This window comes from Festucalex cinctus, chromosome 15 (genome assembly GCF_051991245.1).
Source record: "Festucalex cinctus isolate MCC-2025b chromosome 15, RoL_Fcin_1.0, whole genome shotgun sequence".
NCBI lineage: Eukaryota > Metazoa > Chordata > Actinopteri > Syngnathiformes > Syngnathidae > Festucalex > Festucalex cinctus.
The window spans coordinates 2,891,642-2,904,939 of NC_135425.1; the positions used below are offsets into that span (position 1 = coordinate 2,891,642).

At 41.6% G+C, this 13,298-nt stretch overlaps 1 protein-coding gene across 1 annotated transcript in view; it reads left to right on the plus strand.

Moving 5' to 3' along the window:
* LOC144002077 (SWI/SNF-related matrix-associated actin-dependent regulator of chromatin subfamily B member 1-like) overlaps window positions 1-2,203 on the plus strand; it is a 197,591-nt gene extending 195,388 nt beyond the window's left edge. Inside the window, exon 9 of the mRNA XM_077496932.1 lies at window positions 1,176-2,203. Within this exon, the coding sequence (XP_077353058.1) occupies window positions 1,176-1,215 (40 nt within the window). The 3' untranslated portion in view covers window positions 1,216-2,203. The remainder of the gene's footprint in view (window positions 1-1,175) is intronic.
* Window positions 2,204-13,298: the final 11,095 nt, after the last annotated feature.

A 13,298-nucleotide genomic window follows, 5' to 3' on the forward strand; every position in this document is an offset into this window, starting at 1 on the left:
CACCGAGCTGACCGCGTACTTTGAAAATACAGCGAGACCTGTTACGGCTCAATATTGATCCATAAATAAGGCGTACTGGATTATAAGGCGCATGGTCAGCTTTGGAAAAAATTGAAGGCTTGTAGGTGCGCCTTTATAGTGCAGAAAATACGGTACAGGTCAGTGGTCTGAAACAAGTCGGTGCTCTGTTTTTCGGAATAATTTTTTTTCTGTTTTTTGGAATAATTTTTTTCCCTGTTTTTTTTTTTTTTTAATAATGTTTTTCCCCCCTGTTTTTCGGAGTAATTTTTTTTTTTCTGTTTTTCTGAATTTTTTATTTTAGTTTTATTTTTTTTTAATAACAGAGAAAAATATTCAGTAAAACAGGAAAAAAATTCATAAAAACAGAAAAATAATTTAAAAAAAACTTTTAAAAAATGAAGCATGTTTTTTATTTAAATACACAGTGGATGTATTTCTTAATGTGTGTTTAGTTTTACAGTTAACTCCAACTAGGGTGTCATTAAACAGCTTAAGGAACACTTAAAGGGATACTTCACTTATTTAGCCAATTATAGCAATAAAAAAATATTTTGTCTGTAATTAATTTGATACTTTATTTTTTACGTACAATTTGTACCTTTAAAAACACATTTTGCAACTTGCTGTCGACTGAAAATGACATCACAAGGGCTCAGGTAACCAATCACAGCTCACCTGTTTTCTAGGTTTGGTCATGTGACATTCACAAGCTGAACTGTGATTGGTTACCTGAGCCCTTGTGATGTCATTTTCAGTCAACAGCAAGCTGCAAAATGTGTTTTTAAAGGTCCTAATTGCACATGAAAAATAATGAAAATATCAAATTCATTATAGGCGAAATATTAATCTTTTGCTACCAAAAATGGTTAAATAAGTAAAGTCTCCCTTTAAGGACAGCAGAATCACATTGATTTGCTCTGGATTTGCTACAACATTGTGCATTCAGGGTACTGCCACAATGTAAAGAACTTGTAAATGTGCCTTTCCGCACATTAATCGTTGTTCTTCGATGATTGTTTTTCGAGAGAAGCCAAAATCGAAATCACGATACAATTTTGATTGATCGTCCAGCTCTAACCATAGCCTAAGTATTTGAATTATTCTACAAATTGTACATGTTTTGAGATCATTCGAATAAAAACATGTCTTTGTAGACGTATGAGAAGACTGGCCAACACTGCTCCATCCTGGTAGAAAGAGGTTTGAAGCGACGGCGGATCAGTCCAACAAGACGTCCTCTGAAGACCCAGACGTTATTATTAAGGATACTCACACATGCATGTATACACATCGTAAATATGTTCATATTTAGTCAAGTCAGTGCTCACACTTTGAGGAAAGTGACAGTCAAAAGTGATTTCAGAACAAAATTCATTTTGTCATATCTAAGCTAAAATGAAAAATAACTGCTCCATAAAGTGTGGGTCAAAGGGCTCAAGAGTCCAAAAAAACTGTCAAAATCAGGGGTGTCCAAACTTTTTCATTTGAGGGCCACATCCAGAAAATCAGAAGGACGCAAGGGCCACATAATGTTATGAAGAGAAATTGTGTTTTGTCCTAAAAATTGTACAAATAATGTATTTGTGCTTTTGCATATTTAGAAAAATGCTACAGTATATAAACCAAATTATTTGTAATATGGCAGTAGGGTTATTATAGTTTTGGAATTTTTCATTTTACTAAGTTTTTATTAGTTTTCAGGGTGGTTCTGTTTTTATTAGTTTTAGTTCTTTTATAAATGTTTAGTTGTATTTATTTTCAGTATTAGTTGTTTTTTTTGTTTTTTTGTTTTTTAAATGTGTATTAGTTGTGCGCAATATTTAAAAAACAAAAAAACAAAAAAAAAACACCATGGGAGCGACGTCATCTGAAGGTGTTTTTCTATTGGCTGTTGCTAGATGGCGTCACTTCTATGTGACATACTTTCAAACATCATTGTTCTGGTTGATATCAAAATAAATCTACTAAAAATCATACCAAAGACTAAAACGAAGTACATTTTTGCTATAATTATAGTTTTAGTTAGTTTTGTAAACATAAAATATAGTTTCAGTTAGTTTTCGTTTTTTAAAAAGCATTTTCGTTTTTACTTTATTTCGTTTAAGGGATACTTTACTTATTTAGCCATTTTTGGCAGTCTAACATTAATATTTTGCCTATAATAAATGTGATATTTTCATTATTTTTCACGTACAATTAGTACCTTTAAAAACACATTTTGCAACTTGCTGTCGACTGAAAATGACATCACAAGGGCTCAGGTAACCAATCACAGCTCAGCTTGTGAATGTCACATGACCAAACCTAGAAAACAGGTTGTGAATGTCACATGACTAAACCTAGAAAACAGGTGAGCTGTGATTGGTTAACTGAGCCCTTGTGATGTCATTTTCAGTCGACAGCAAGTTGCAAAATGTGTTTTTAATGGTACTAATTGTACATGAAAAATAATGAAAGTAACAAATTAATTATAGTCAAAATATTAACTTTTTATTGCTATAATGAGCTAAATAAGTGAAGTATCTCTTTAACGAAATTGTTTTTTGAATTTTAGTTTTAGTTATTTTGTTAGTTTTAGTGAACTAAAATAACCTTTAATAGCACCTGTGTTTTTCGACACCCTCCCATCTTACTTTGACCATCTCCAAGCATTTTTCTTTTTATTTTATTTGAACTGAGTCAAATGCCATTTTTAGCATATGTCACGGGCCACTAAAAAAATGGATGGTGGGCCGCAAATGGCCCCCGGGCCGTAGTTTGGACACCACTGGTCTAAATTCTTCCTGGTGGCCTTATGTTGAGGTTTTTAAAATGGCTGAAATGATGCATGTTGATTCCAGTTAGGCTTAAGAAACTTTTGAATATAGAGGCCATAGATGAATAGACTTTGTTCAGTTGCATGTTTGATATAATTACATGGCAAAATTCTTGAAATTATAATCGTTGTCCCTGGATTCTTACCTCAGATATTGTCTCGAAACGATTATGGCATCTTCAAGACTGTCATGTGTAGAGTTGAATTTAGACTTTTTTTTTTTCTTTTTTTTTTTTTTTGTAAGTGTTTTACTTATAACACCATGTGTCATAGTCTGTTGTCTGTAAAACTTTTGTTTTATATTGAAACAATAAAATAAGTTGCTCAAACTTGTTTTCTTTAATACAGTCCAAGTTGGAGGTGGGGGGGGGGGGGGGGTCGATACCTCAGAGAACATTTTTCTGCCATACTAGAAGTGTAATTCCACATCCACTACAGTACTGCATATGTTATTTGTATTCTTTATTGTGGGAATGCTTTCACTTATGTTTTTTCTAACCTTGATTATTATTGTGGGAATGCTGAAATCTGTTGTTTCTAACCTTTATTATGGGAATGCGTTCCCACATGTTGAGATTTTTTATTCTTACTTATTACTGTGGGAATGCTGTTTCTAACCTTTATTGTGGGACATTGTGATTGAGATTCTCTATTCTTATTATTGTTGTGGGAATGCTGAAAGCATTCTCACGTTATTTCTATTCTTTATTGTGGGAATGCCACGTATGTTGTTTCTAACCTGTATTATTATTGCATTTTTTTTTGGCATCAAAGTACTCCCACATAATACTACCGATTTACACGGTTCAAATTTCAACTTGCTGAAAAAAAATTCACGCCTTCTTGGGAATATATCGTCTGATTCCGCATTACTTACAGTACTTGCATAATTTAACGTTAAAAGACCAACCTTTCCTCATTCATTGTACATTGACTGTACATTGCAAATATATACAGGTCCATTATGCTAAGGGATATATATGTATCCCAACTAAATAGCACATCAGGAAATTATAATTTCACTGAATTGATTCAACATCTGTCCCCATCAGCTTTGAAACCTTTCAGCTTTGTACAAAACTTTTCAATATAAATACACCTTTGAGCCATCAGCCACAAAACTTCCATTAGCTCAGTCCTCAGAGCACAGTGTGTAGTGCGGCAGCTCATTGAACAGTAAACAGGAGGCGAGGGTTCAAAACCCGTCTCAGACTGGCTGCAGTTCAACTTTTTTATTTTTTTATTTTATTTTTTTATAATTTGTCCACAATTTCTCATTTGTAATTTACAAACAATTTGTCACGCCGCCACCTGCGTGACAGGCCTTTATTGTCATAGTCATGTTTCCTGTTTTATTTTGAATTTCTGATTCCCTTCGCACCCCAGGTCACTTGCCCTTCCTGCAGTTCACTAATTACCGGTCCCCGCCCATGATCATGTCCACCTGCCACCAATCAACCAAGACAATAAAAGCCACCTGCATTCTCCCCTCCGTTGCCGAAGTGTCACACACAGGTAGTGCATGGAAGCGTCCCACAGTCCTCGAGTCCTTGTTCCTTGTTCCTGTTGCCTTGTTGTTTTGCCTTGCTTTTGTGCCTTGTCTTGTTTTTGTGCCTTTTCCTCCAGTGGAGCGCCTTTTGTTACCCCTTTTGCCTTGTTCCTGTTTTTTCCTCCCTAGTGGAGCGCTTTTTGTTCTCCACCTTTTTGATTCCCCCTTTCTCCTCTCAGCTTGAGAGGAGACACTGGTTGGCTGGAAATAAACCTGCTGCCTTGGTGGCTTACCTTATCCTGCGTCTGGGTCCTACCTCTTCACGTCGTGTCAGTACACTTCGGCCAGCATGGACCCAGCAGGCAGGATCGAGGCCGCACTGCAGAGCCAGGAGGCCCGGCTCAACACCCAGGGCCAGATCCAACAGACCATGCTGTCCCGGATGGAGGAATTGACCAGCCAGGTCCACGAGCTGGTAAGCCTTTCACGGCGTCGAGCGCCAGCTTCCACCGGACAAATTCCTCCCCCTGAGTTCTCTGTACCGACCACGCCTTTCACCGGGGTAGGAGTGAGACTGGCCTCCCCGGAACGATACTCCGGTGAACCCGGACGTTGTCAGACTTTTCTCACAGAATGCGACATACATTTTGAACACTTACCACAGGCATTTCCCACAGCCCGATCCCGAGTGGCCTTCATGGTATCTCACCTGACGGGTCGGGCCAAAACCTGGGCGACCGCGGAATGGGCCAGGGGTTCCTCGGTCTGCCAAAGCGTACAGGACTTTCAAATCGCTTTGCGCCGAGTTTTTGATCCAGAAAACCATGACCGAGAGAAGGCACGAGCACTGAGTCGACTGCAGGAAGGGCAAGTGACCTGGGGTGCGAAGGGAATCAGAAATTCAAAATAAAACAGGAAACATGACTATGACAATAAAGGCCTGTCACGCAGGTGGCGGCGTGACAGGCCTTTATTGTCATAGTCATGTTTCCTGTTTTATTTTGAATTTCTGATTCCCTTCGCACCCCAGGTCACTTGCCCTTCCTGCAGTTCACTCATTACCGGTCCCCGCCCATGATTATCACCACCTGCCACCAATCAACCCACACAATAAAAGCCACCTGCATTCTCCCCTCCGTGGCCGAAGTGTCACCGTCAGTGCATGGAAGCGTCCACAGTCCTCATGTCCTTGTTCCTGTTGCCTAGCGTTGTTGCTTTGTTTTTGTGCCTTTTCCTCCCTTTTGGAGCGCCTTTAGTTACCCCTTTTGCCTTGTGCCCTTTTTCCTCCCTAGCGGAGCGCTTTCTGTTGTCCCCAGTACCCTTTGCCTGTTTTTTCCTCCCTAGTGGAGCGCCTTTTGTTCTCCATTTTTTCCCCTCCCTGTTCTCCTCTCAGTTTGAGAGGAGACCACTGTTGGCCGGAAATAAACCTGCTGCCTTGGTGGCCTACCTTACGCCTGCGTCTGAGTCCTACCTGACCCCGCGTGACAGTACACTTCGGCCAGCATGGACCCAGCGGGAGTGTCCAACTTGGAGACCTGGCAGAGGCTTGAAGACATCGCCCGAGTCATTGCAGAGATAAAAGAGTTGATGGCTTTGGACCGTGGCGACTGGGGTGAAGGGTCGGACTGGCCTCAGAACCCCGAACCTCGTCTGCTGCAGCCTCTCGCCCCTGAACCTCGTCTGCTGGAGCCTCTCGCTCCTGAACCTCGTCTGCTGGAGCCTCTCGCCCCTGAACCTCGTCTGTTGCAGCTTCTCGCTCCTGAACCTTGTCTGCTGCAGCCTCTCGCCCCTGAACCTCGTCTGCTGCAGCCTCTCACCCCTGAACCTCGTTTGCTACAGCCTCTCGCTCCGGAACCTTGTCTACTGCCGCCGCAGCCCCTGGCCGCTTCGCCTGTGCCGCTGCCGCCGCAGCCCCTGGCCGCTTCGCCTGTGCCGCTGCCGCCGCAGCCCCTGGCCGCTTCGCCTGTGCCGCTGCCGCCGCAGCCCCTGGCCGCTTCGCCTGTGCCGCTGCCGCCGCAGCCCCTGGCCGCTTCGCCTGTGCCGCTGCCGCCGCAGCCCCTGGCCGCTTCGCCTGTGCCGCTGCCGCCGCAGCCCCTGGCCGCTTCGCCTGGGCCGCTACTTCCTGTTCCTCGTCAGGCGGCGCATGGATTGCGGCCGCCACCTCCTGTTCCTCGTCAGGCGGCGCATGGATTGCGGCCGCCACCTCCTGTTCCTCGTCAGGCGGCGCATGGATTGCGGCCGCCACCTCCTGTTCCTCGTCAGGCGGCGCATGGATTGCGGCCGCCACCTCCTGTTCCTCGTCAGGCGGCGCATGGATTGCGGTCGCCACCTCCTGTTCCTCGTCAGGCGGCGCATGGATTGCGGCCGCCACCTCCGGTTCCTCGATCGGCGGCGCATGGATTGCGGCCGCCACCTCCGGTTCCTCGATCGGCGGCGCATGGATTGCGGCCGCCACCTCCTGCTCCTCATCTGGCGGCGCCCAGCCAGCGGCCGCCTCCTCTTGCACCAGTTCCGGCAGCGCCCGGCCAGCGGCCGCCATCACCTGCACCAGTTCCGGCGGCGCCCGGCCAGCGGCCGCCTCCTGCTCCTCATCTGGCGGCGAACACCCCGCTCCCTCTGCTCCTTGTCGGGCGTCGAGGACGCCCTCCTGACTGGCCCCGCTGGGACTCTCTTGTCGGGCGTCGAGGACGCCCTCCTGAACTGCTTTTTGTCTGTACGGATGGGTGGGCCGTGTTCCCACCTCCGTGCCCCCTTCCGCCCGCCCTTGTTTTTGGACTCTTTGGGTTGGATGGCCGTCAGGAGCCGGCCATTGAGGGGGGGGTACTGTCACGCCGCCACCTGCGTGACAGGCCTTTGTCATAGTCATGTTTCCTGTTTTATTTTGAATTTCTGATTCCCTTCGCACCCCAGGTCACTTGCCCTTCCTGCAGTTCACTAATTACCGGTCCCCGCCCATGATCATGTCCACCTGCCACCAATCAACCAAGACAATAAAAGCCACCTGCATTCTCCCCTCCGTTGCCGAAGTGTCACACACAGTTAGTGCATGGAAGCGTCCCACAGTCCTCGAGTCCTTGTTCCTTGTTCCTGTTGCCTTGTTGTTTTGCCTTGCTTTTGTGCCTTGTCTTGTTTTTGTGCCTTTTCCTCCAGTGGAGCGCCTTTTGTTACCCCTTTTGCCTTGTTCCTGTTTTTTCCTCCCTAGTGGAGCGCTTTTTGTTCTCCACCTTTTTGATTCCCCCTTTCTCCTCTCAGCTTGAGAGGAGACACTGGTTGGCTGGAAATAAACCTGCTGCCTTGGTGGCTTACCTTATCCTGCGTCTGGGTCCTACCTCTTCACGTCGTGACACAATTTATCTTTGATTATTCATTTAACATGTTTTATTTAATGCATTCAATTTAATGTTCAATGACGCATTCCCTGGTTCAGCAAGACATCTCTCAATTACATTTCACAACACTTCAATGAATACAGCAAGTCTCCTGTGGGTCAGTGGATAGAGTGGCAGCGCATGGACCAGTAAACAACAGATGGTTTGAATCTCACCGTCGACTGGTTGAATTTCAACTTTTGTTTTTTCAATTATAATTCATCTGCAATTGATCTCTAATTTTCACACAATTTATCTTTCATTATCATTTGCTTACTACATATTTAATGCATTCGATTTAATGTTCAATGACAGATTCAAGCATTCGGCGAGACGTCCCTCCATGACATTTCACGACACTTCAGTGATGACAGCAAGTCTCTGTAGCTCAATGGATAGACTACTGAAGCAGACCTGTTACCAGTAAACAGGAGGCGAGGGTTTGAATCCCACCTTAGACTGGTTGCATTTCAAATTTTCATTTATGATTAATCTACAATTGATCATTTGTAATTTTGTCACAATTTATCTTTCATTATCATTCAATTAACACGTTATATTTATTGCATTCAATTTAATGTTCAATGACACATTCACTACTATTATTAGTAATTACTAGCTACTAGTAAAACTACTACAACTACTTACTACTACTAGTAGTAGTAATTACTAGTTACTAGTAATACTATTACTACTACTACTACTACTACTACTACTACTAGTAGTAGTAGAAATTACTAGTTAATTACTTTGTAATTTTCACATAAGTTATCCTTCAATTTACATCATGAACATTCTCATAGGAGAAAATAATGGACTTTTTTTTTTTTTTAACTTCTGCAATTTGCCACTGACGTCTGAAGGTATGTGCTTTCATTGTATTGCTAAGTAAATGTTTTAACTCATTCACTGCCAGCCATTTTAGAAAATTTCAAAATTTTCAATACCCACGTGATATTACGTTCAATACTTATATATAAACCGAATCTACCAAATGACAGAATAGACTCCCTACTTTTTGCCCCGTCCCGTTCTTTTATAATTGACAGTAGAAAAATGTAGGTTTGCCAAAATACAGCCATTTCTCCCATGGACTGAAACTGTGTTTATTTCATATAAAATGGGGCAATGATGTCATCTACCGGTGGTTGGCCATCAGTAAAGTTGTTTCCAAGTTTGATATTTACAGTGGAGCATAATCAGATTCGCCCCCATTTAGCACCGCTCTAAAAAATACAATTGACAAGTATACTTGTCAAAGGCAGTAAATGTTAAGCAGTTCTGTTACATTTCACAGGGTAAACACTACCTGGCCTGTTTTTATTTCCATTTTATACCATTACAGTTGGTATATTTGCACTTTGTTTACATTCAAATTGTAGGAAAAGAAGGGTGGCTCAAATATTGTTGCTGCAATAAAAGTGCTATTATTGTGAAGTGTCAATCACAAATCAATTGTATAGTAATTATTACCAATATCGTTCAAAATATCACCGCAAATCTTTGAAATATCGTGATATAATCTTTAAGCCATATCACGCACCGCTACATGACGGCAAGTTTCCGTAGCTCAATAGGTAGACTACTAAAGCAGATCTGTGACCAGTAAACAGGAGGCTAGGGTACAAATCCCACCTTAGGCTGGTTGCATTTCAACTTTTCATTTATAATTCATCTATAATTGATCATTTTTAATTGTCACAATTTATCTTTCATTATTATATTTATTGCCTTCAATTTAATGTTCAACGACACATTCACTACTATTAGTAATTACTAGCTACTTAGTACTACTACTACTACTAGTAATTACTAGTTACTAGTAATACTACTATTACTACTACTACTTTTACCTCTTACTACTATTACTACTACTACTACTACTACTAGTAATTACTAGTTAATTACTTCGTAATTTTCACACGTGTCAATTTACTTCATGAGCATTCAGCTTAGCATTCAGCTATTAGCATTCAGCTTTCAGCATTCCCGGCATTTCAGCATTTTTTTTCTTAGAAATTGCACTTAGTCTAGTTGTGTGAAGGCTGGTGGCCTTCACACATATGTTATTCATTGTGTGAAGGCTGATGGCCTTCACACATATGTTATTCATTCTTTATTAGGGCCCGAGCAGCGACCGCTGCGAAGTCCCTATTGTTTTTGTAAAAATTATTATTATTATTATTATTATTATTATTATTATTATTATTAGGGCCCGAGCAGCGACTGCTGCGAGGTCCCTATTGTTTTTGTAAAAATTATTATTATTATTATTATTATTAGGGCCCGAGCAGCGACCGCTGCGAGGTCCCTCTTGTTTTTGTAAGAATTATTAGGGCCCGAGCAGCGACCGCTGCGAGGTCCCTATTGTTTTTGTAAAAATTATTAGGGCCCGAGCAGCGACCGCTGCGAGGTCCCTATTGTTTTTGTAAAAATTATTATTATTATTATTATTATTATTATTATTATTAGGGCCCGAGCAGCGACCGCTGCGAGGTCCCTATTGTTTTTGTAAAAACTATTATTATTATTATTATTATTATTATTATTATTATTATTATTATTATTAGGGCCCGAGCAGCGGCGGCACCGGCGGCGGTGCCGCTGCGAGGCCCTATTGTTTTTGTAGGAATTCTTCTTATTAGGGCCCGAGCAGCGACCGCTGCGAGGTCCCTATTGTTCCTGAAGGAATTCTTATTATTCTTCTTCTTCTTCTTCTTCTTCTTTTTCTTTGTTATTATTCTTTTCCGCAAACAACCACATTTTTGAGGCACTAAACATGAACGAAAACTCACCAAACTTTACACGCAGATCGGGCCTGGCGAAAAATTTTATATTTTAAAGTCGCCATACATGATAACAGAAAAATGGCTCTGTAGCGCCACCTACATAGGTTTAACGGATCCCTGTCCCGCTACGATTGTCCTATGGCTACGAAAATTGTGTGGCACCTGTAGCACATCCAGATGAACAAAAACCTCTTTGATATGTGTACCCTAAAATAGACAGGAAGTGAGGTATGAGTATTTGAATGTCCAATTTTGGCCCATTTTTGCACATTTACAGGGGTCATACTTTTGCCCGCTTCTCCTACACGGTTAACCCGATTGACTTCAAAATTGGGCTGTACCATCTCAACACCTGGGACAACATCATGGTAAAAAATCTAAAGTTTTTGACATACTATATGACGGTGGCGGGGCATCAAATTTACAGTTTCAAAATTCTTACTTAACAAAGCATTGCCGGTGGTTAGGGTACACATATGTAACAGACTATGATCTACAAAAAAGCCTGTTGGTGCCATATGCTAAACCTAACAGGAAGTCCGCCAGAGGCGAGGCATCAAATTTTGTGTTTCAAAATTCTTATTTAATGAAACATTCCCGGCTGTACATTTCACCTAGAGTTACCAACATTTGAAGACATATGTAACAGCCCTCAAGGTACAAAAAACTCTTTTTGAACCATATGCTAAACCGAACAGGAAGTCCGCCATTTTGATTTACTTTGGAACGTGTTGCCATTTTTTGGGCCATTTCATAGGGGTCTTATTTTAACGAACTCCTCCTACAGAGTTTATCCGATCATCTCCAAACTTGGTGTGATTCATCTTAAAATGTTGAAGATGAAAAGTTATTGAAAGCTTTTTATTTCGTCGCACGCTGTTGCCGTGGCATGCACAGTTTGCAAAGGAAAAAATTCCCTCTTAATGAAGCATTCCCAGTTGTACGAAGCAGCTAGAGCTACGAAAATTTGGAGACAAATTTAACAGCCCACGATGTACAAAAAAGTCTCTTGGTGCCATGTGCTAAACCCAACAGGAAGTCCCGTAGGGGCCGGTCATCACATTTTGAGGTAAAAAACTCCTCTTTAACGAAGCATTCCCGGTTGTACGTTTCACCTAGCGCTATGATAATTTAGAGGCATACATAAGAGCCCACGATGTACAAAAAAGTCTCTTGGAACCATCTGCTAAACCAAACAGGAAGTCCGCCATTTTGATTTACGTTGGGATTTGTAGCCATTTTTTGTGGCCTTTTTTAGGGGTCATATTTTAACGAACTCCTCCTACCAAATTTATCCGACTGTCTTCAAACTTGGTGTGCTTCATCTTAAGATGTTTAAGATACAAAGTTATCGAAAGTTATTTATTTTGTCGCACGCTGTTTCATGGCGATGGATTGTTTGCCAAGTAAAATGCTGCTTTTTTTTTGGGTCTAAACATGTGCAAAAACTCATGAAACTTTACACACACATCAGGTTTGTCATAAGCATGAATATTTTAGAGATTTCTTATTAAATTTGCAATAAATGCTTCAATAGCGCCCTCTAGACATTTTTATGAAGTCTATCCGATTATATGATTCAGCTAGATGTGTGAATATTGGCAGGCATGCCTAATATATTCAAAAAGTATTCTATATAGCCATGTGCCAATCCATTTGGATTTTATTTTGTTAATTGTGCATCATTTTTGGCCTTTCCATGAAACTTTACAAACACAAAGCATGGCAAAAACGTTTAAAATTTAGATGGTTTCCTATTTGACAGTACCCCAACATGCCAGTACCCCGACGTGCAAATACCCCAACGTGGCCCGGGTTGCGAGGGCCCTTTATAGCTGCTCGCAGCTCTAGTTATTATTATTCTTATTATTATTATTATTCTCCGCAAACGATCGCATTTTTGAGACACTAAACGTGAACGAAAACTCACCAAACTTTACACACACGTCACGCCTGGCGAAAAAATTGATATTTTAAAGTCGCCATACATGATAACAGAAAAATGGCTCCTTAGCGCCCCCTACATAGGTTAAATGGATCCCAGGTCCGCTACGATTGTCCTACGGCTATGAAAATTTTGTGGCACCTGTAGCACATCCAGATGAACAAAAACCTCTTTCATGTGTGTACCCTAAAATAGACAGGAAGTGAGGTATGATCATTTAAATGTCCAATTTTGGCCCATTTTTGCACATTTACAGGGGTCATACTTTTGCCCGCTTCTCCTACACGGTTAACCCGATTGACTTCAAACTTGGGATGTACCATCTCAACACCTGGGACAACACCATGGTAAAAATCAAAAGTTTTTGACATACTATATGACGGGGGCGAGGCATCAAATTTAGAGTTTCAAAATTCTTACTTAATGAAGCATTCCCGGCTGTACGTTTCACCGAGAGTTACCAAAATTTGAGGACATATGAAACAGCCCTCGAAGTACAAAAAACTCTTTTTGAACCATATGCTAAACCTAACAGGAAGTCCGCCATTTTGATTTACTTTGGAACGTGTGGCCATTTTTTGGGCCATTTCATAGGGGTCTTATTTTAACGAACTCCTCCTACAGAGGTTATCCGATCATCTTCAAACTTGGTGTGATTCATCTTAAGTTGTTGACGATGAAAAGTTATTGAAACCTTTTTATTTCATCGCACGCTGTTGCCGTGGCATGCACTTTTTGCAAACGAAAAAAAATCCTTCTTAATGAAGCATTCCCAGTTGAACGAAGCAGCTAGAGCTACGAAAATTTGTAGACATATGTAACAGCCCAAGATGTACAAAAAAATTCTCTTGGTGCCATGTGCTAAACCCAA